The sequence below is a fragment of the Sphaeramia orbicularis genome, chromosome 1 (genome assembly GCF_902148855.1).
Source record: "Sphaeramia orbicularis chromosome 1, fSphaOr1.1, whole genome shotgun sequence".
Taxonomy (NCBI): Eukaryota; Metazoa; Chordata; class Actinopteri; order Kurtiformes; family Apogonidae; genus Sphaeramia; species Sphaeramia orbicularis.
In genome coordinates, this window is record NC_043957.1 from 47,972,646 (window position 1) to 47,995,556 (window position 22,911).

General features: G+C 38.7%; 1 protein-coding gene across 1 annotated transcript in view; it reads left to right on the forward strand.

Moving 5' to 3' along the window:
• The window catches only part of cntln (centlein, centrosomal protein), a 108,917-nt gene that overhangs the window by 15,938 nt on the left and 70,068 nt on the right, over nucleotides 1–22,911 (forward strand). The window contains 6 exon segments of the mRNA XM_030148872.1: nucleotides 1,557–1,690; nucleotides 2,913–3,075; nucleotides 3,865–4,098; nucleotides 11,933–12,073; nucleotides 18,288–18,407; nucleotides 21,877–21,998. Coding sequence (XP_030004732.1) covers nucleotides 1,557–1,690; nucleotides 2,913–3,075; nucleotides 3,865–4,098; nucleotides 11,933–12,073; nucleotides 18,288–18,407; nucleotides 21,877–21,998 — 914 coding nt within the window.

A 22,911-nucleotide genomic window follows, 5' to 3' on the forward strand; every position in this document is an offset into this window, starting at 1 on the left:
CCCTATCCTCTTCTTCCTGAACCTACCTGAAATCTATTGTTTATTATATCCATTGTATATGAGGGTCAAAATATGTACTCCCTCACCAAATGCATTTGGGTTGTATGAAGAATCAGACGTTTTCTCCAAAAATGTTTAAAATCAATTCCTCTGGTCTCTTGGAAATATAGTAACAACAGTCCATTTGCTGCTGCTTGGTCTCCATTCACTTGTACTCTGCCTGCCAATACTTAAGTCCCAAGGTAAAGGAGCAGTGGAGGAATTGTATATTTTTACCTCCAGAGACTAATCTGTATGAAGCATATAACTGCTTTAGTCAAATGGAGTTGTTCAGAAACTCTTGAATAAGTCAGAGCAGCAGAGTAATTACACTTGGAAAGAAAAGTGCCCAGCAAGTAGCCTGCACACATCCATCACAGTCTAAGACACTCCGCCTGTTCTGCATTTTTGTTTCAGACATTGACGTGAGAGATGGAAATGGGGAATATAAGATGGGTCACAGCTGCATCATCCCGGTTTGTTAAACATGGGAAGTATTGGACCTAGAATATATTACTCAGTCTATTTGCTTAATAGTTTATGCAACACAGAATATGACTTAAGAAAATGACAATCAGATTGAACCAGCAAGAAAGAGAGAAACATTTACCAAGTTCACTGTGCTTTAAAAAAAAAACCAAAACATTATGGAAACTCACTCCATAACATAACAAACTTCCAATTGGCTATTTGTCATTATTGTATATGTATTGTATGTAAAATATGCAGCGTTTCCGCCATACCATACATTTGATACGAAAAATCATCATCGTCGCATTAGACCTATTATACATATGTATAATATTTAATAGGCTTCGGGGCTGGTTCTTGGGGGGGGGCAATGCCCCATAAACAAATGTCCTGCCTCCTCAAATGAAAGTTTGTGAAGTTTCAGAAGGTAGGGAAAAGGTAAATCAGTTTCACAACAGCGGGAGTTGTAGGGGAATTAGTGTTAAGTTTCACTTTCACTTTTCACCTACCCATTGTGCGGTACTGCGGCACAGACCACCCTGCCCCATACATACATACATACATATATATATATATATATATATATATATATATACACACACACACACATTGAATAAGTAGGATGGGAAAACTGGCCAACCTGTGCCGTTGTTTACAGGAGGCCTGTGAAGTTTTGAAGCGAAGTTAAAAGCAAATCAGTGTGTGATATACATCATATGTTTGACTGGTTTATATTTTGACTGCAGTTTAAATAACTGACTAGATGACTAGAATATGTGAACTCAATGCAAACACATCACTGAAATATTCCACCAGCTGCTGAAGAATACAACAAGACAAATAGCTGAGATGTTTCTAATTATTATTTTTTTTTTAAATTTTGATAAAAAGCATAATGGGCCAAATATTGCAAATGCATATCAATCACATATGTTTGCCTCCTCATTGTTCTCGTTATTATTAGTCTTGTTCCTTCTTTACTGTGTTTTCTGATAAAAATTAAAAATTAGATTTGACATTATTCTGCTTATAATTTGCTATACCAGGGGCTGGAGGAAGAGCTGCACAGTACATGGAAGGAGTTATCCAACTTACAGAGCCACAGTAGCAGTCTTGCAGCCCAGCTTTCTTCCAAAGAGAGGCAGGTGACAGTAATGGAGGTTCAACTCAGCCAACTTCGGTGAGCCACCTAACTGATTTTAATCAGTGTCTGCCCTGCTTAGGATCACAGTTCTAGAAAAAAGACACTTACGGTGATCTTCTTTGTTGAAGAACGTACGTATCTTTCCTGTGTAGGAATATGTGTATACATGACCTTAGATGGGTTAGTGTGTGCAGTAGATAGTATATTGCTCTGTCTGCTGCCAGGCTTGAGGGTGACACAGATTTCTTCCACTCTGGCTCATCTAAAGCCACTTGATAAGCCCTGCATAGTGGATATGCTTTAAGAGGGGGAGAAAAGGGAAACAGGGCAGGCTTTGGCTAAGCTTTAGTCGATATGATAAAAACTGTGAGAACCATAGGAGCCTTAGTGGTAATCTCAACCTTTTTTAACTACTTTTCTGTTTTAATGCCAGAGGCACTTTGACGTGTTAGTCACACCATGTCCAGAGACCATTCTTAAGATTTTTGCTCGGTGAAGATGTCCTTTGTTAGGTTATAGTAGCACTTTGGGGTAATTCCACCAACAAGTTTGATGTGCAGTGTTGTTGTATTGTGAGAGATCAAAATCTTACATACATAGTTGTGTTGCTTTGTGATAATATTAGTTATATATACAAGATGATTATGATTTATATTTATGTAAATCACAACAGATTTTGTGTTATAATCCTCAAATCTTATAAAAATGAATCATCTTACTGTTATATTTGCCTTTTAGAAATTAATTCAGGCCTGGGTGGAAACATGAATTTGATCTTATGTTATTGTGCTGTAGAAGATCTAGGCCTACTCCATAACACAGACCTAGTGCAGACTAATGGGAGGTGAGGTAGGAGGTTAAATAAATGGTTGACAGCTATATTTTCTGATTGTTGTTCAGATTCAGTCAGAGGTGACTTTACTGGTCTACCCTGTGGTTTGACACAGAAGCTTGGAAAGGTGGCTTCACTTTTCGACAGTGGTTTTGAAATGGCATCAGGTCACTCATATATAGGCTTTTATTTTGGTCTGAGTGGAGAGAGCTATAGAAGATGACCCTGACCTCATTACATCATGTTAATTTAAAGTTTGCATTTATATCACAGCCTTTAATGAAATCAAATATCCTGGATATGTAATGTAATTGTTTTAATGTAAAAAAGAGTAAGGGGGGGATTGGTATCCAACATTTTATCATTGGTTTAACAATTACAGTTCAGTATAAATTGCTATATTATGTGTACATACTGTGTGTGTAGTCATGAATTTGCAGAAGTGCAGACCCTGTACAAGCAGAGTACAGAGCATGCAGCAGAGCAGAGTCATCTGATCAAACAACTGGAAGGACTCAACCTTGACACGCAGAGAGTCCTGAAGAACCAAGAGGAGGCACACACTGCTGACACCAGCTCCTACCAAAGGGTATTCACATGTGCACACGCCAAACCTCAAACTCATCATTATTACAACCACCTTGTTGCACTTCACTTACACTTCACTCGCTATAGTGATTTATTTCCAGGCTGAATGTAGCCTATAATTATTTTGGTTGTGCCAGAAAAGAAAGACTTTTCTCACTATATCCTGTTACTGTGAAAGAGTTCTTAACCATCACTCTCTCTGGATGGTTGGATGTAGCTTTTACACAGACATAGCAACAGGGAAAGACAACCTTTAGCAGTTATAAATTGCCTCAGTCCATTTTATTCTGTAATTGCTATTTTTTGCCTGCTTATTATTTATGCCTTTTAATTAGGTTGTTGAAAAAAATAATCACAGACTTTTTCTCCGCAAGACTGCAGCATGTAATCAGATATATTTATTACACAAATAATGTGGAGCCAATACAGAGGAAGTATTTTATTGAAATGCCATTTTTTAATAGCATCTTTTTGACTTTGATAACTTAATAATAGAATAATGCCCATTACCTGGTAAATGATTCACAAAAATGTGCATGCTATTTAGCACTATATGGCTACTGTATATGACACTAGTTTGGATCAATCTTAGCATGTTTTTCTTTTGTAAATGATTAAATATCTCCATAAAAAAAAACTGCTTAGCAGTCTTTTTGTTAGCTAATCTCATGAGAGTGTTTAGCTCCATCCCGTCTTTGGTTGGTTTGACCCTTCTGTGTACATCTTCATGTCCTCTCCTGGCCTCATGTCGCTTATCTAACCTCTCTGTCTTCTTTCTGTTTGTTGACAGCTGTACAAAGAGTTGAGTCAGTGCTACCAAGCCCTTGTTTCTAGTGAAGCCAAGCTCCGTCAGAGCCACCAGGAGCTCAGCAGCCAAGTGGTGCAGAAAGACCAGCACATCCTGCAACTCCAGGCTCAGCTAGAGCAACAACAGCAGCTGCTTCAGGAGCAGCAAACGCAAATCCAACAAACCCAGCAGACCACCACCCATTTCCCTTCACCCAACAGACAAACCAACTTTAAGGTAAACTCACTCCTTCACCATCTTTCAACACTGTACCCTAAAAGTTTTCCCTTCAATGCAATTTTGTATTTCTATATGTCAGAGACAAATGTTTTAATTTATGCTTAAAGTTAAGTACTTTTCCACTTGTGATTTTTCATCTCCTTCCATGAACTGTATTTTATAGGATCATGTATTTGTAGCATTGCTGTCCAGTGGAAATTATTTATCTCCAAATGTGTGATTTAAGAAATTTTTTTTAAATAAAGTGAAGTATGTAGTGTGCATATATGGGTTGAATTAATTCTCCTTCTTAAGCTACATAAAATGCATTGTCACGAAGCTGAAAACAAGGCCGACTTCTACTTTCTGAGCTCATGTAAAATGAATTTTTTATGTGATTCTTGCAGGACAGTAACACTACAAACATGGGATCTCATTGAACATGTGATTATTAATTAACATATATAACTTATTAATTACCATCCAACCATATAAAAAGTATTTAAAATAAGCCCAACCTTGAATATCTACAGCAGTGAAGTGAAACATGGACATTAACACAGCAGTAACATAAACCCAACAACATCATCTATTAGTGTAAAATACTGACAGAGACCATTTTATTCCACATTGATTACATTCATACGGTTAAATACATAAATACATTTTGCTACTTTAACTTAAGTTTTTGAATTCAGAACTTTAATTGAATAGGAGTGTTTTCACAGCGTCTTTTTAGTACTTTTACTTAAGTAAAGTATCTGAAGACTTCTTCCTCCACTGCCTACAGAGGCCGGCTCTTTTCAGTTCATTAAGTGTGTTTCAACTCCAGGCTTGGTACTGGTTTTCATAATGAGTGTTATCTATTCCAACATTAATATGCATTTGTGTGGGTAAAAATTGTTATGTAATCATAATATACAAGTATATATATGTATATGGCTATGATGTCCTTCATAACACGCTTATCTTCCTTTTTTTACCCAATTAAGACATTATGTCGTGACCTTTCTGTCAGTCTTCAGACTGGAGCTTGAATCTCATTGTCCTTAGGTATAGAGACTGCAATCTGTAGGTGGATTAGTAGGCATACTTATAACTGACAAGACCTAGCATGGGATGTGGTGGTGGTCTTTAACTCAGTATCTCTTGATATTGCACTTGCTCACCCTTGATCTATCCACCTCTCTTACCACCGGTGTCTTTCATGTCAGCTATCTGATCTTCTCTTGCTCAGTCCCGGGTACCCACACACGCTCTCACTTACTTACTTCATCTATCTCACCTCCCACCCAAGTACCTGGAAGTGCTTATATGTTTGGGTCAGATTGAAAAGATGATGGGAGATGGAGAAAGTTGATTTAATTGGAGCTCAGTGGTGTCTTGACGTCTTAAATATGGTGTTGGAGGTACAGTTTCACATCTGTCAGTCAGCAGGGTCTTGGCTTTAGCTCGCTACCTTTTGAACTGTAACCCCAAGGCAAGTAGCAGGCCTAGAATACATTCACAGCCGCAGCCACAGTTTAAGTGACCGTTAATAGGTTCCAATGATGTGAGACTTGGACCACACAGTGTCAAAGACTGGGCCAGGAATAGTAACAGGTACTCTTGAGCCATACAACCTCATTCCATCAACACTGTAAAACAGGCCACAGTGCATGTTGTTATATTGGATATTTAAATCTGCTCTGTCTTTTTTTTCTTGTCCTTTAAATATGTCTTATTCTTGAAAAAGAAAAACAGCTCTGCACCTGATGACATAGAATTACTTTTTTGCAATGGTTGGGTAATCTTTGTGCCTCTACAGACTGCAATTTTTTAATTTGATTGGCTGATGTTTTCTGACAGCGCTGCCCCCAGACTGTAGAAGTTAAAAGATATCAGCTCAAATGTTAAGTGAGTTACAATCGCCCTGTCTCACTTAACCCGGTTAATTTAGCCAGTGGTGAAATATAAATGGATCGTTTAGTCAGTAATTAAATACAGTACTGCAGTGTTCCTCCAGTAATTAATACTACATTTAGAGGAGATGCAGTTAGGGCTGTGTGTGTGTGTGTGTGTGTGTGTGTGTGTGTGTGTGTGTAGTGAGCATACCAGCAACATGCATGCAGGCTTGCACCGTATATAAATGTATATATTTGTTTTTTCTTGTTATAGTGCAGTGTCTTTTTTTCTACCCAGGTTAAGACAATATAATAGATCACACATATGTCAGACTGAGACATAATTATAAAAATATCAGGCTTAGATGCAGTGTAAAAAATTATTATTAACTTTTGTTTACTGAACACATGTAGCTGCTGTCTGGCTGATTTGTTTCTTTAACTTTCTTACCTACTGACATCAAAGTGAACAGATCAGGTATCCCAAGGTATAGCAGTCAGTCAGGAGGGCTTTCTGTTTCCCACTCTGTAATTTCACTGACAGGTTGTGCATATGTTTGTGCGTGCGTGTGTGTCTGCTTGGGTGCGTGTTTCGACTAAAGGTGTGTGTATCCGAGCACATAATCGCAAATTCCGTAACAACTTCCTCCCGAACACCTGTTAAATTCTAATGCTCAGGTTGTTAAGGCAGATTTGATTTTAATTTTAAATGTTTTGGTGGAAGTTACCATTGGAGGTGATCAAAGTGCTGATCGCAATGGGAGAACAGGGGGGAGACGCTGTGCTCATTTGAATATGGACCAGAGCGACGGCTTTGAACACCCCTCCTGCAGTGGTTTTGGAGGGGGAGCAGGGATAAAGGAGGAGGGTGAGTGAGAGGAATAACACCCATTGTGTGTTATGCCTCCATGCTGTGTGCCAAGATTGACTGTCTGTTCTTTGCTGTCTTATGCCAAGTTAATGCTTTACAGTAAGCTTAACAAGACTTTACAAAGTCTTGTTGATTTATCTTTCTAGTGTATTAGTGAATGTGAATCCTGGCTTGTCTCCTCTTAGTTAATGTGACATCGTATCCTGCGGGGTCAAAATTAGAGTCTGAAAGCAGTTTGGTATCTCAATATTATCTGGCTGAAAATAATCTCAGTCCTTGAACTTCTAGCTCTAGGGCCCAGCCATTAGGACACCTTAGTGACCCTACCACCTTTGGTTTAGTGAGGTTTGTGGTGTCAGGCCGGGTGGTCACTATCACATATCTAGAGGCAGTGGAGATCCCTCATTAGTGGCTAGAAAAGTAGCTAGAGTGAACATTTAATCATTTACAACTATCTCCCTAAACTGCATTGTTGTATTTATAGCAGTTTAGTGTTTGGCTTCTGTCAGAGCTGTGCAGTGATTAAAGACCAACATTATCCATAGCAGACCTCAGGCTTTCTGGAACCTTCTGCGCTGTAAATGAATGGTAAGTTGTTAATTGTGTGGGCAGTCATTCAAAGTGCTGGTTATTCTCTCATCAGCATTGGAAAGGGAAAATGAGGCATGCTCATTCACTCCAGAAAAGTTTATCTAAATATACAAAGATGAAGCCCCTGTGTCCTTTACGATTTTAACTGAAACTTTTACGGTGGAATTATGCAAAATTAGACAAAGAAGGTCTGATTGTTGTTATTTTTTTCATTTGAATGGTCTGATATCAGTTCATATGGTCTTCAGATTTGTTTTAGTTTTTGTTTTTTTGTTTGAACTGTAACCCTTTCAGTCATCTCTGCTCTAAAGGAAGCACTGACAGCACTGTACGGTGCTGATGTTTAATAAAAATTCCATTAATTTAAGTGTTTTGAGGTCAGCTGTTTATGTCAGCATTGGTATTTTTAATAATGTACAAGCTTAAAAGGTATCTTGTACAATTTACAGAATTATTTATCAGAGAATGTATTTCATATCCAACCAAAACTTTTATTGTAACTTGACAATCCTAACCTGGGTATACAGTGTATTGACAGAAACTGAATCAGAAATGGATCAATTAAGGAAGTCTGGCCTATATATAACTTATTAAAAAGATAAAGCCAAAGTCTTCAATTCACCTCTCCTCCAAAAATTACTGTTATATCTATTTTTCCATCCATTTTGCGCATAGGAAGCTGTTGTTAACATAGGAAACGTCCCTCACATCGAACCTTGCAGCACGTATGCAGCACGTATGCAGCATTTCCCAAGGTGACCAGGCCCTTTTTTTTCTTCAGTAATTTGAAAGTAGCCCACATGGTGCGTCTCCCTTAGCTTATCGAGATGGTTTTTAAACATCTGCTTCTGGCTTGTTATTTATGTTAGCCAATCTAAATGTTTTTAGATGTATAATTAATGTGCTATTTACACACTCATGCACACACAAAGTACACCCACCATTTTGCCGGGTCATGTTTGGCTTAGGTGAGGTTCTTCTTTTGATCATCACCATCATTAATAGCAACCATAAAGTGAAAACGAAGAAACTATAATGCTACAAAGAAAGATGGGTATTAATTTTTCCAAGCTGGAGCTCAACAAACACAACCAACTTCAGCTGCAGGGGTTTTCTTGTGGAATTTTCTGTACTATGTTTAGTATTTATTAAGAATTTTAAACACACATTAGAGCAGTACAATTATTCATGCATTTTCTGATCAGTTTAGTCCTCAAGAGGGTCACGGGATGCTGGAATGTCTCCCTGCTACCAACAGGCAAAGACGGGGTACACCCTAGATGTATCCTAGAAAGCTGATTATCAAGGTAGCAGTACAGTAGAACTATATTACATATTAAATGCATAATGAAACTTTTATTTACAAATCCCTTCTCTACTGAACCTTTCCTTGTGAAGACACTATGTGTAATGTAATGCTAATAACAAACTTAACTATTCTATGACTCATAATGTCATTTTTGCCAAACACCAGGTTTGCGTATGCTTTCCGCGGTTCCTTGAAATAGTTTTGTCAATGTGAATTTGAGTATGAGCTTGTGTTTGGAGCTGGGCCATGTCCAGGGCCAAAGACATACTAATGACATGGACTCCAGTGGTGTGTTTTACCAGCTCAACTGCTCTCATTAGATGAGAACCTCTGTGTAGCACAGCTCGCCTCATTAATGAAGCACAGCCGTGTGCCGCTGCAGATACATGCACTCGTTCAAGCACATACACTCAGGTCAAAGAGACTGCGTGGGAGGACTCAGGGCTGTGTACACACACTTAGACACACACAAAAACATACATCCTACTCACTGCACGCTGTCCTTCTATAAAGTCCCTCTCCACACTCCACCAGTTCACACACGCTCATACATATATGCACAGAAATTCTTTAAAGAATCACCATCACGAATACAAAGTGCACCTGGCGTTGGACCTGGTGGTGGACTTACACTTTGCAGCCCTCACTTCAGTATAAGGCCAATCCAATCAGTTTTATAAATCCTTTCACTTCACAGATGTGTGTGAGTATGTATTTGCGTATTCACGCAGGCATATGTGAGTGCATGTGTGTGGCAGGGGCCCCTCCTGATTAGAGCTGCTCCATAATTAACAGTGATCAGATTTGTTTTGTGGCATAAATGGTGCATGTGTAGAACATTAGGCCTGGCAAGTCTCATTTCACATTCAGCTCAAGGGCTCGGCAGCAGACGGGTCACGAGCTTCAGGGAGCACAATCACAAGCCTCCTTCCATATGGTCCTGCCTGCCGCATCCTCACCATCGAGGGCCACGAGTGCCAGACAAGTTCCCACAAGAACCTAATCGTGTTCAGTAATTACCAAGACCGTCTTTTCTCTCTCTCTCTCTCTCTCTCTCTCTCTCTCTCTCTTTCTCTCTCTCTCTCTCTCCCTCCTTAGCTCCCCCTCCCTCCACTCCTTTTTTTTCCCCCCTGCACCTGCATGCTCTCTTCTTCTCTTTCGGTTGAATCCTCTCTCAGTGTCCTTTGCTTTTTGCTACGATGCTTGTGATATGTTTATCTTTTCTTTTCACACCCTTGCTCCTTTTCTGACTTGTTTTTTTCTGTTTACTCTGATTCTAGCTGGATGAAAATCAGTGTGGTGATGAGAGAGATTGTGAGTGGAAGAAAAAGTAGACACTCCCACATCAGTTAATTTCTAAATTGCTTTATGTGGCTGATGCCGAAAAACCCAGTCCATTCTCCTGACTGCCTGGAAATTATAAATAATTGTAACAGATGCGCCAATATGGCCAGCCTCCAATAAACGAGGCCCCAGATAATTTGACCAACCCCCTTTGACAGGCCAATTTAATAAAACATGAACAAAATCTTCCTCACTAATAATTTATCATCCCCTTTCCTCCCCTTTGGTTAAAGTTGATTACCCTGGCAGTTAACAAGGTCACGCCCAGATGCCAGGTTTCTGATAATGCAATCAGAACTCATTGGAAAAAAGGTGATGACATCCTGTGCAGTTTTCTTCACTACCTGGCCTCTGTGTAAAACAGTTGCAGAGGCCTCTGTTTGTTAGCAACATTTGATATGATGTGTTGAAATGCCGTGAACAGAAGCAGGTGAGGATGATTTTTGTTTCACACCTTTTTTTATTAAGGATTTAAAGAACAGAGACGTGTAAATGTATGCGCAGAGGAGGTGAGTCAAGGTATTACTATGAATATATGCCTTATCCTTTGGCAGGGGTGTATGTTAAACCGAAGGTATCATATGTGGTCCTGTAAAGCAAAGGTGTGAAGTTAAAATGTCACATTTAATATATGTGACACAGACCTAATTTGTTATCAACTGAAGATCAATATTTGATCTGTAGCATCACACAAATGTAAATGCAAGTGCGAGTAAAAGGAATGTGTGTATCACTGCTCACTTGTGTAGGGATGAGCGGTCTGCTTTTTCCTTGTCCCTTCCAGTTTGTTTTGGTATTCCCTGCTGTGCACTGAGGTTTGCAGATGCTTCAAGACACTAACTAATAGACACTGATAAATAGATCGGCTATGATAATAACATACGGTAAATAGCTGCAGCTGTTAGATAGCTGTTCTACATTACACATCTGGATCTTTAATTCAGCTCATCAAGATGCCCTACAAACAAAAGTTCCAAGGGTTAAATCTACTGAATTACTTAGTTTGTAAATTGACTGTAGTTCATAATCCAAGAGTTGTTTTCATATTCTTTCAGATTTTCATTTTTCTTTTTATATTTTCCCAACTGGATGTTTCTTACTGGTATATCTTACCTTTCAGCTGTGCTTGAAATGTCTTGAAATGTTCTGTTTAGAACGTAATTACAACTAATTTTTAATATTATTAATTTGTCTCTTTGTCAGTGTCCTTTTCTCTCTCAAGCTAACTGATTTAAAAACTCTTTTACTGGAGTTGGATGACCTCAGATATTTTCTTTTTTGCTTTTACATAGGTGTGTCACAATTGTCATACGTAACTATTTTAGCTGTCCATGATTATTTTGCATAAAAACTGAATGATGCGAAAGGAAAATTCTTATTTCCTTTACTATTTCCAGTGCTTGAGTCTTTATTGGCCCTACATTGTCTGTTTGTGTCATTATCTTCTGTTTTAGGTTAACAGCACCTGAGTAGAAAATCTTCCTGCCAGCTTTCTGTCGTGTGTATCTGACCACTAATACTGTGACCAGCACTATGCATTTTGTGTGACAAAGAGAAATATTATTTTTGTGGTGTTCATTGCCTGTATATGTATTATTAAACTATTGTTAGGCTTATACAATAAAAGTGGCATCAAATGAACAGCTAAAGACAATTGTGTCAAATTTTTGTATTGCACAAGATTAATGTTTTTTTTTTTTTATGTAAAATGTCATGTAGAACTTGACACAGGTTGAATATGTTCATCAAGCCTCATAATGTTTAATTTTAATTAGTGTTTTTGTCTCCCCATGTTTACACCCATCTGTTGAGATCTCTCACTTAGTAACACATAGGTTGTCTGTTTCTGCACAGGCGGTGGTGTCTGAGCCGACTGATGCCGCGGCTCAGAGGTCTAGCCCCAGCTTTGACCAGGCGTCTACCTATGGCTCAGATCCCAAGACGGAGGAAGGGACCCTTAAACATCATTCAACTAGATCTGTCAGAAGACAGCAGGTAGGTTAGCAACCATATGATGTGATGCTGCAAATTATATCAAAGACAATGTGTGTGTGTGAGCGGCAAACATGCCCACACTTATCCATTACCACTTAGCTAAGATTAGATCAAAGCCATACAGAAGGGATACGAAGGAAATGGTCTGTTGAAAATCATGTGATTTATCAGACCCAACCTCGGCCAACCTTTGTGCTAAACTCCCCCAACACACACATGCAGATGCCCCTCCTACTGTGACCAGGCCAGCGTGTTGCTGCTGGTTTCACGCATGCCTTGGGCTCAGGCACTGGCTAATTTACCGCTCCAACAGTACATTATGAACAAAAAAGAAGCTTTTGATCTTCTCAGTATTCTACTCATATGTTTGGCAGGACATGTTTCTAGATGGCCTCACTCACACTGAAGCTGGCCTGAAGACACATTGTTTGATTTACACTGCTGTCTCATATAGTTTCAGTAGAATTTCTTCTGTTTGGGTAGCTTAAACATGCGATGTCATTATTTTGTGCAGCAAAAACAAGGAACATTGACACAGTTTTTCTGGAGGTTGTGCTACTGTATATTGGCTGCAGGACACAAACAAATAGTCTCTTCATTTGCAGATTTGGTTACTGTAAAAATTAAGAAATGAGCCAGTTTTAGTTCTGGTTCTTGTGCTTAAAATTAAAGTTGAATGATACTGAAGTTTTGTTTCTTTATGACGGTGAAGAAAACAAAAATAAACAGCCTCTGAATTTATTTAAGAAGGATTGAGTATTTTGGACTTTTTCAGTACCGTTTTAATAATGTCTATGGGCTTTGAGGAGTGATCCTTCAAATTATCGGTTTCTGCAGGTCCTTAAAAAGTTTCAGATTTTAGGCTTTAAAATATCTTACACACATTTTGTGTGGTCATAAAAATCAATTAGATTATTATTATTTATTCCGTAAAGTTTCTTTATCTTCAGTTTCAATTTTTAATATGTTTTTTTGGAAACATTTGAATGTTCAACCATGTTCAGTGATTCTAACAACATTGAAATCAAGTGTAGAAAGGACAAGAAGTCTCACATTGTAGATTTGGATTGATATGTTTTAGAGAGGAACAACAAGGAACAAGTTCATTAGTATTAAGGGCCTTGGGCCACCTTTACTGGCCTGAATTCTTGTATACATGCATTCAGTCTTTTTTTTTTGCATACAGTTATAACATATAATAAAACATATTAGCTACATGGCCAATGTTTGTGCAAGAAAACCGACAGAGATTTAATCAGAATATGTTCCTCTTTCATTGAAGTATTAACTTAAAAAAGTATGGATCTCAGTATTGGTATGAAGATTTGTTTTTAAATGAAGCAGAAAAATGTGAACAACAGAATTCAAAATACAAATTTATTGAATAACTAGAGAATTGGACATGAATATTTTAACATGAGGTTTAAATTTAACTAAATGAAAGTTTTAAATGTCATTTCACATTGATTTTTTTTTTTTTTTAATTTTTCTTGTTTTGGACTTTTTACGCTGTTCTCTATCCAAGTGACTAAAAATCTCATTCAGTTAACAATCAGCTATGATGTGTTCATCTCCTCAGCCAGTTTTTTTAGTCCCCCTTTATCCTCCTTTGCCACACTTTGTATTCATTAAAATTAAATGTTATAAAAAAAGCTAAGAACATTCTGAGTGCTTCTGCTGTTGATTGGTTAACATCTAAATATAATGATTCGCCAAAGAAACTTAAAGCTGGTTATGCTTCATTACTCTCTATTTAAATAATATTATATAACTACAAGGTCAAAAGCTTATGAAATGAGCCTTCTGTGTTGCCTTCTCCTACTTTCTAGGTCATCATTTTTAGCTCTTTCACAAAACCTCAAAAGCGAATTGTGGTTATTGGTTCAAATGACAAGTAATTCACAAAGGGCCATGGTTTGCAGTTTGCAAGTGTTAAATGATATTTTAGTAGATTTAAAAATTATAATGGCACACCAGTGTGTCTTGTAACTAGACTTAAGTTAAAGAAATCACTTCTTAACATTTAGAAGCTAATTTGCTTTAAATAAATTTGCATTAAATAAAATGATCAAGATTAAGATTTTCTTATGAAGAAAATAATCAATAGGCTCCATAATAATCCCTGACATTCATCCCTTCTTACCCACTAGATGTGTGTTCAGTGTATGCACCTGCACAGATCGTGCCCTCTTCCTATATTTTCCTTTTGTTTGCTGTATTCAAGATGTTTTTGGATGCCAACCTTTAAGCAGTTTGTGTGCAGCATCACATCTATATATGAACGCCCACATGAAGGGCAAAACAAGGCTTTCTTTCACTACCCATAACTTATCTTAGCCGGTTTTTTAAGCTAAAATACTAGATGGTTGTTTTTCAGCAGGGAATGGAATTTGAGTTGTGTTTCTATTTAATCCTACCTGAGAAAGAAACCCCAGATGCATTAAAACATATTTATAATGTCACATTATATTCCTTACACTGCCACCTAAAATGACCTATCCTCCATCCACAGCAGCAGACTGTCCATGGATACTGATATAAAAAGTACAAATGGTTAGCTAGAAATCGGTAAAATATTTCAAGATCTTAAAGATACTTCTGTAATCACTACTATCACACTGAAATGAACAATTGATTCATGAGATGAGATTGTTGTAGCTAGTAGCCAGTTGTAACTAATGTCATCTTTTCAGAACTATTCCTTGACAATGAAGTATTTCTTATCATCCACATCTCAGACAGCATCAGCAGTATTATTAACCCACATGTAAAATGAATATAACTGCTTTGGCCTTGTCATGCTGCAGCTGTGTTTGAGCTGGGTTTATCCACATCTATGTATAATATGCTGTAGTTAACATCCATAAATAGAAGTTCTGGCAGGGACTGCTGTTTTTAGTGATTGAAATACAGGGTGTCCCAAAAAATTTGACATCATTTCTTCTCCTAATGATTTGTTTAAAATTTGTTTGCTCTTTTTGCTCAAAAAATTGTTATTTTTATTCTGCTTTCAGGAATAGACGTGCCGTTTACTGCAACAGAAAAGGCATTCCATGTATTGAAGTACGCTCAAACTCAGTCAAATGTGAATGCACAGCATGAATTTGTTAGAACTCTACACTAACCCTAACCCTGCAGCAAGTGTGGCAGGAACTCCACTACCGACCTGTTGTGTGCTGCGTCACAAGCGGTGCACACATTGAGCATTTGTAGTAACTTTGGAATATTATAACATTACCATCCCCAGAATCCAGAATTTTTTGTTTGAAATTTGTAGAATAAAACATTTTATGTCCAAAATAAATCCCTTAAAGTATCATTTCTCCTGACTATGAAGTCATTCCGATATGGACATTTCAAATGATATCAGTTTTTTTGGGACACCCTGTACTCCCTAAGTGAACGTAGATTGCAAATCCTTAAAACTGATCATCTTTTGGGAGGTGATCTAAATATTGTTTTGTAAATACTACTTAGTATACTGTTAAATTAATTTATATGGTGTTGAATTTAGTTCCGGAAAGGATGTAATATTTTTTGGTCGGACAAATGATTTTAGTTTCTTTCACTTTCTTTCAACTATGACCATGACAATGTAATTACTTTCAGACATACCGTATTTTTGTGCAGTTTGTACACTGGGGCCTTTTCTTAGGTACTTTTAGTTAGTGTTAGTTTTCTTTTTGGTTTGTAATAGTCAGTTCTTTGGCAGTGTCCCTTGATCTTTTGAGTTTTTGTGGTCCTTAAATCATTTTTTTTTATGTATGTTTGTATTTTATGTTTGTGTATTTATATTCCATGTCTCTATATCTGTGTCTTGTCCTTTGCTTGTGCGCCTGTGTATAACATTCCTATTCACTCATTCAACCTGAACAAGTTCTGCTTTGAGAGCTCCAGACACACACATGACACACTGCTGCGTTTATAAAGAAGCCCATTGATGACAGTGACCCCTTTCTCTGGTAGATGGAGAGAGAGAGGGTGGAAAAGAGGTGAGGGGATGAGGGAGGCATCTGATGTGAATGTTTCTTCTTTGCTCGACAGCCAGTGACACTGACCCCTCAGCAAATAAGAGTTTTACTCGTCCTTTCATAGAGACTTTGTTTGGATATGGGGCCAGGCCTCTTATTTCCCTCTTACTGTATGCTGTCCTCCCTCCATCTGCATTGCGCTCTTGTGTTCACAGACCCATTACAGAGTGCGATGTGTAGGTCAGGTCATCATCGCAAGCCAGCTGCAGAGCTGAGGTAGACAGCAGGCACATCTTTCTTTGCCTTGTGTTCTCTGCTTTTTATCATTCAGGCCCGTCTTTTGGAACATTAAGAACAATGTCACAATAAACAGCTTTTCACATAAACAGAAGGCATTCATGTGTCTTCCGAACCTATGGTAGACAGGTGACCAACTGGACCAAAGACATCTGCAGTCATCTGTCAGTGTCACCATGCCATTTTTCTCTTCTTCCTCAGACATATCATAACATACAATTTTCCTGTGCATCATGGAAAAAGCATGGACTTTGATTTTAATAAGTTCATGGTCTGGATAAGTAAGGAAAAACATAAAGTTCACATTTTCTAATAATTATCATAGGAGCAGAGTATGTTTCATAGCCTTTGAGAAAGCACAGACCAGTGTGAGGTTGATGTCATTTAGCATACTCAACCAAAAATGTGACGGCAAATATTGAACCCTCTGGTTATCACAATGTAGCATACACATTAGCAGTTTTAAAACTGTTTTAGTATTTAAAAGCATGTGTCAGTTTGGGCTTAGTTGTCTGTCTATTAAAAAATGTGTAGGAACTTTGAGCCTATTTTTTTCTCTGGCTTTGTATTTTCTTACCAGCCTGTATTATTGAATACGGAAGTAGCTCATTAGTACATGCTGTAATTTATTCACTAAATTATTTTCTAAATGAATATGTATTAAATATTGGTCAGAGTATACTTGATAGTTGGTCATCTTTACTTTTACCCTTTTTAGTTGATATGGTTTCCCCATTTGGCCTGGTCTGTTTCCCCCATGTACATATGGACCTAGCCAAGTTGGCCTGCCACTCATCAGGAATATGCAGATCAATCTGCTAATTAGTTGCATAGAGTCATTAAAGCTGAGCTAGACCACATGTTTGGCACCCATGTAGACATGGTAACAGAAGGGGCCCACCAGGTCACTGGAGTCAACTGTAGCCCTAGGGCACATTCCCAGACACTTGTACATACCTGGAAATGTCACAAACATGTGTTTTATACAAATATGTATCTTGCTTGACAAATTGAGAATAAACCCTCCAGCCAAGTGGCAATGGTGGCCATGTGTACTTAGTACTTAATACTTATAGTAAACTTGGAAACATCACTGAACGTGTTTTGGAAGGAGGGCCATATTGATCCTGTAATAACCGTGCTCATTCCACCACTTTCTCCACCTTCTGTATTCCTCATCTACTCCATCCTAAGGACTGTTGTGCGTTTAGTCGCATTGCATATTTTACCCTGCCATCTGGTCAGCTCTGCCTGGCACCGCAGGGGAGCGCCGTTCCTCTCATATTCATATTCTAGTAGCATATTGTTCCCACTGCTTTTCTACAGCGCAGCCCCAGCACTTCTCTACTTCTTTATTTATTTCTACAGAGGAGGATGGCTAGCAAACTGCAACTCCCCCTCCTATTCGGCGGCTCTTTCAGTTGTCCTATCAAGTGTAACCTGGAGGCCCCTAGTAGAGCAATTAGAGCGGCCTCCCTGCCCACCTCTTGTAATGAAGCCCAGCACATTCTGGAATCTATAGCCCCTTTAGTCTCCCCTAATGGGACATCATTATTGTCAAAGAAACAATGTAAATGGAAATGAACATACTCATTAGCCAGTCGCAGGGAGAAACCTTTGCCGCTCTCAGCTTGCAACTCCGTTTCCAAGCACACACATACACACACAGAACTAAACCTCCTCCCTTCTGCTTCTGCTGAATACTGCTCCAGCTTGCTTTATTCCTCTGGTAGCATGTTTGTTTGTGTGTGCTGCTGTGTGTACTGAAGACAATGCGCGTGTGTTACTCAAGGTGAGATGGGAATGCAATGAACATGGATAATTCCACTATTGGCATTCACTCAGTGTTTCTACAGATGTTAATTGTTGCATGGGCTTGTGCCCGTATGTGTAATTGAAGTGTGCTCAAGTTCTCACCATGTGCTTCCTTGCTTACCTTTCGTCAGGGTGCACCTATGCAGCAGTCCAGGTCTCTGTCCCCAGCCAGCAGTGTGGAGATGGGTTGTGGGAGGACAAGAATCACAGAAAAGAGGATTCAGGACCTTGAGGAGCTGCTGGAATTGAAGGTAACTACTTATCATAGATGACTACACATAGTATAATTTTCAAGTTAAGATGTGTACACTTGTTTTGTTCCATTCTCAACAGTGACTTACTGAATTTACCAAAAAAGTTTCTTGGGTGTTATAAGTGAAGTTTGCGGGCTTTTTGAAGAACAAAAGTATAGCAAAACAAAAATAATGATAAAGAAATCCTGTTATTATAGAATAACGTTTAGTCATTTTGAAAAGATTTAACATTGGAAGAATACATATTGAAAAGAGGCATGCATCACATATGTTTATTATATATTTTGTCTTAGCAAGGACAAGTGAGTGCAGGGTGAATGTATAAATATATGATCATAACTATAATGTGAATATATACATTATAGTCGTAGATGAAGAGTAAATTTGTGGGGATTTTTTCTTTGATTTTTGATTAATTTAATTGGGTCAGGTATGAGCTGCAAACATTAGGAGTGTAAATCCTTTTCAGACAAAATCTATTTATCTATTAAACCCCATATTCTTGCAGTACATCATTTATTTCTCTCAGCTCGCATCTGTTCCGTCCTTCACAGGCCTAATGCAGCTGCTTGTTGCTGTGGTCACTAACTCACATATGATTGCTGCTATCATCTGCGGGAAGGTCTGCAGTACTGTAACAGTCGTTGTCTCCAAAGGTTCAATTGTACTGCTGCTGCCACTGCCTCCACCATGACCTTCCCTAACAGTGTGTTGAACACACACACGCATACATATATGTGGCACACAAACAGATCGTGCGTAGGCAGTGAAGCAGCAGGAGAGGAGCTGCTCTGGTGAAGGTGGATACAGCAGGGTTTTCTACCTTAAACGAATCAGCTTTATTGGTCTTTTAACCTTCAAATACTCTATGACATTTTTCTCCCATTATTCTTTATTCACGTGTCTTTTTCCCTCTGAAATGCGCAGCTAAACAGTTCTTTTTCATCCCTGCGCTTTGAGTCATTGTATGTCTAAAGTGGTCCTCTTGAATTTTCTCATTTATGTAAGCAGAATATGTTCCACTTGCACTGATCTTTTTTTTTCTTTTTAATTTGAACTTTTCCTTAAAGCTGTTCTACTTTTTTCCTTTATCCTTCTGATCTTTCAGGCTGACCAGCAAGCGATTATGCAGAGGTCATCTCCCTTTTAACACAGTCCTACAAACACTTCAGGCGTCATTTTCTTGTCAGATCTGAAGTGTCTGAATTACATCACTGGCAGACACCTAGTCAGTCGGTAATGCTCAACATAGATTCAGATAACACGCATGACTGTCTTAGTTAATAGCGCCATTTATGTGTCTGCCAGTTGAGGGGCATTTAGCAAAGGTATGCACAGAACGACTGTGATTGGCAACTCACATCTGTGGCCACATTTAATGAGAGCATTAGGGCAAAGGCACGATTTAGCCTGTTCTTTGCCTGGATTTGGTATTAAGCAACATGACCTCCATCAGCTACAGTGAAGACCTCTCCTTTAAGATCTTACAGCAAGACTTAGTTAAATCTTTTTTCTGTCTTCATGAACTCTAGACAAAATATGCTTCAAAATACTTCTCAGTATCAAAACTTGCATGCATATTTACCAAACAACAACAATGAAAAAAACCGCACCTGAAATGGTGTCAGTATGAATTATTTGTTAAATGAATTTCACTAACTGTGTTAGACAATGACTGGGCAGAAACATTCACAGGGAATATATTACACCAAACAAATATGGTGCATTTGGAAGTTGACCAAGAAAAATCCTAAGAGTCTGGTTTAGACCGGCTCTAAATGTACAGGATCACGAGATGACTTTTGTTATGATGTGACACTATATCATTAAAATTTGATTTATTGATTGATCCTCAGTGAATGCTATTTTCTGTATTTTACATCATGGAAAAAATTGAGATGCATTTATTTTATATATTTCCCAGCTGTATTTTATGTTATGTATTTTTTCTGTAGCATTCTGTCTAGCTTGTTCTACTTCAGTTGATCCTATACATTTCTTTCCAATAGAATGCCTTTGAAATTGGATAGCCTGTACTGCTGACATGTTGACCTAGCAGCAAACAGCAGCAGACAAACAATTCTCATAATAATGGCCTTGTTGTGTGTTTTTATTTTGTATTTGTTTGTTTTTTTGTTCTTTACACTTTCAAGTAAACACTTGCTGTTGCTGTGTAATTATTTTTCAGCTTGAAAACGTCCACCGATGTGTATGCTGGATGGGTAAGGGGGTGTATTGATCGGTGGGCAAGGGTCTGTGGCCTGATGACCAGAGCTGGGTTGCCCAGGGGAAGCTCTATAAGGAGCCTGGGAATCCATGATGTGGCTAATGCCCTGCCACTTGCTCCATCCCTCCCACCCCTCTTATCAGTCTGCCTCAACTCTTCTGTGTCCTCCCCCAGCTCCTAGTTCCACCAGTTAACACCGCCCTGGTCTGGACCCTTTCATTAAAGCTTTGTTTTTGAGAGGTTGGGGGGCTGCATGAAGGGGCTGTGGATGTCTTGCAGATGTCCTCTGTGAATAATCCGCACAAGGGAAAATCCATACTTGTCACACTGGCAGTGTGAATGTATTTTGTATGTGTGTGCGCACTCCTGTTGTGTGTCCGGCACATGTTTGTGTGCTTTCTCTCTCTCTGTTCTCTTTGTCCTTGTTAATAATAACAGGGCTGAGGGCTCGCATTTCCCTCTCTGCAGGGCAGCCGTGTCATATCAGCAGTAAACAAGCTCCTTCCCTTCAGAAAGCGCTCGACAACTCTCCCTAGCCCTGGCCACTCAAGCAGAAACCTGTCCTGCACTCTTCTTTTCACTTTCCCTTTTGCTTCTCTCTCTCTCTCTGTCTCTCTCCCTCTTCCTACTCTTTCTAATTTCTCCTTTGCTCTTTCTCTTTCCTCTATTTTCATCAGCTGCCTTTCTCTCTTTCCTTACTCTTTTTTCACCTCTGTTTGTCCTGCCTGTTGAAAGTGTTTTCTCCATCGCCCTCTCTGTTAAGGTCAGTGTGATGAGGAGGAGGGGTGCCCCTGACAAGAAAAATCTATATGTTGTCTTCTCTTACTCCTTCTTTAAAGCTGGAGCCCAATCTTACTGTGTTTTAATAGCTGTCAACAACATTGTCAGCAACAACATAGCACATGCTGGTCGTCAGCTGGTAACTCCAGTAAGTGAGTTCAGGGGTGTGTATGTAGCTCACACATGTGTGTTTTGTGGCCTCTCTGACTGGTCATGTAGATATCGTCCTTTAATGATGTCTCAGTTGCTCAGTGAAAGTGGAGGCTGTTGTCAAGGAGGAGGGAGAATAGCAAAAATAATCCAAACCTGCTGACTTTTGTCAGGCACAGGTATTCTAACTGCACCAGATTAAAAATGAAAAGGGAGTGAGGCTTCCCTCAACATGTACAGCAGTGTGGCACATGGTCAATATGGAAGCTGAGTCCCTTCTTCATTTGATTTTTACCACATTTCTTACAGATACAAGAAAATGAAGAGCTGAGGAGGGCTCATGATAAACGTCGTGAACGTCTCTGTCTCATCCAGAGCAACTACAGGACGATCAAAGACCAGCTGAAAGAGATGGAAAAATCAAATGGCTTGTAAGTAGATCATTTAAGTTGGGCCATTCTACCAAACTTTAAACCAACATTTAAGAAGAATTCAAGAATACAATTCCCTCCAAATGGTAACTGAATTGTAACTTGAATTTCTATTGTCCTAGTCTGTCACATTCACCCGTTTGCACACAAAAATGCTCTCACATTCACACACCAGTGAAATGGTCACTGGGAGTAACTTACTGAGCCTGTTTACATGCACACTAATACTTAAATCATTATTGTAAACAGTATAATCTGGTATGTTTTATCAGATAACAGCAGTAATCTGATTTTGAGAAATCAGATTAACACATCTGGATTTGTCCTCAATACTCCAGTATGTTCCTGCTTGTATAGAGGTTTATCTGATTTATTTAGTTCTTTTACATCTGCACGTGTGTAAACACAATTAAAATCACAGAAAATGGAAGTTACATAGTCAAACGTGAGCAAAAGACAATAACAGGAAGTTTGAGTCTACCATCACTATGTAGGTATACATACTCCAAAAGAAATCTGATAATGGACTGGAGTGTCTAAACCAGGGTTTTTGAGTATCGCATTTCATAAGTGCATGTAAACACATCAGATCTGATTGTTACAATAATCTGATTCCTCCCAGTTGTCAGATTTTTATGGTCATGTAAACAGGCACAATGTCTTACTCAAGGGGGCTTGGACATGTGGACTGGGCCCAGGGATCAAACCACCAGCCTTCTGGTTCGTGCCCAATCATCTGAGCCACAGCTGCTCTTCCGTCTATTTAAACCCCAGAAATATATACAGAATATCATCAGCTTTTTCAGTTTATTACTAAACCACTGCCTCCTCTCTCCTGGATGCATGGTTAGTAGTTTTGGTAGTGAATGTTTTTTTGTGACAATTTTAGATGATTGTGAGCCTTTCAAATCTA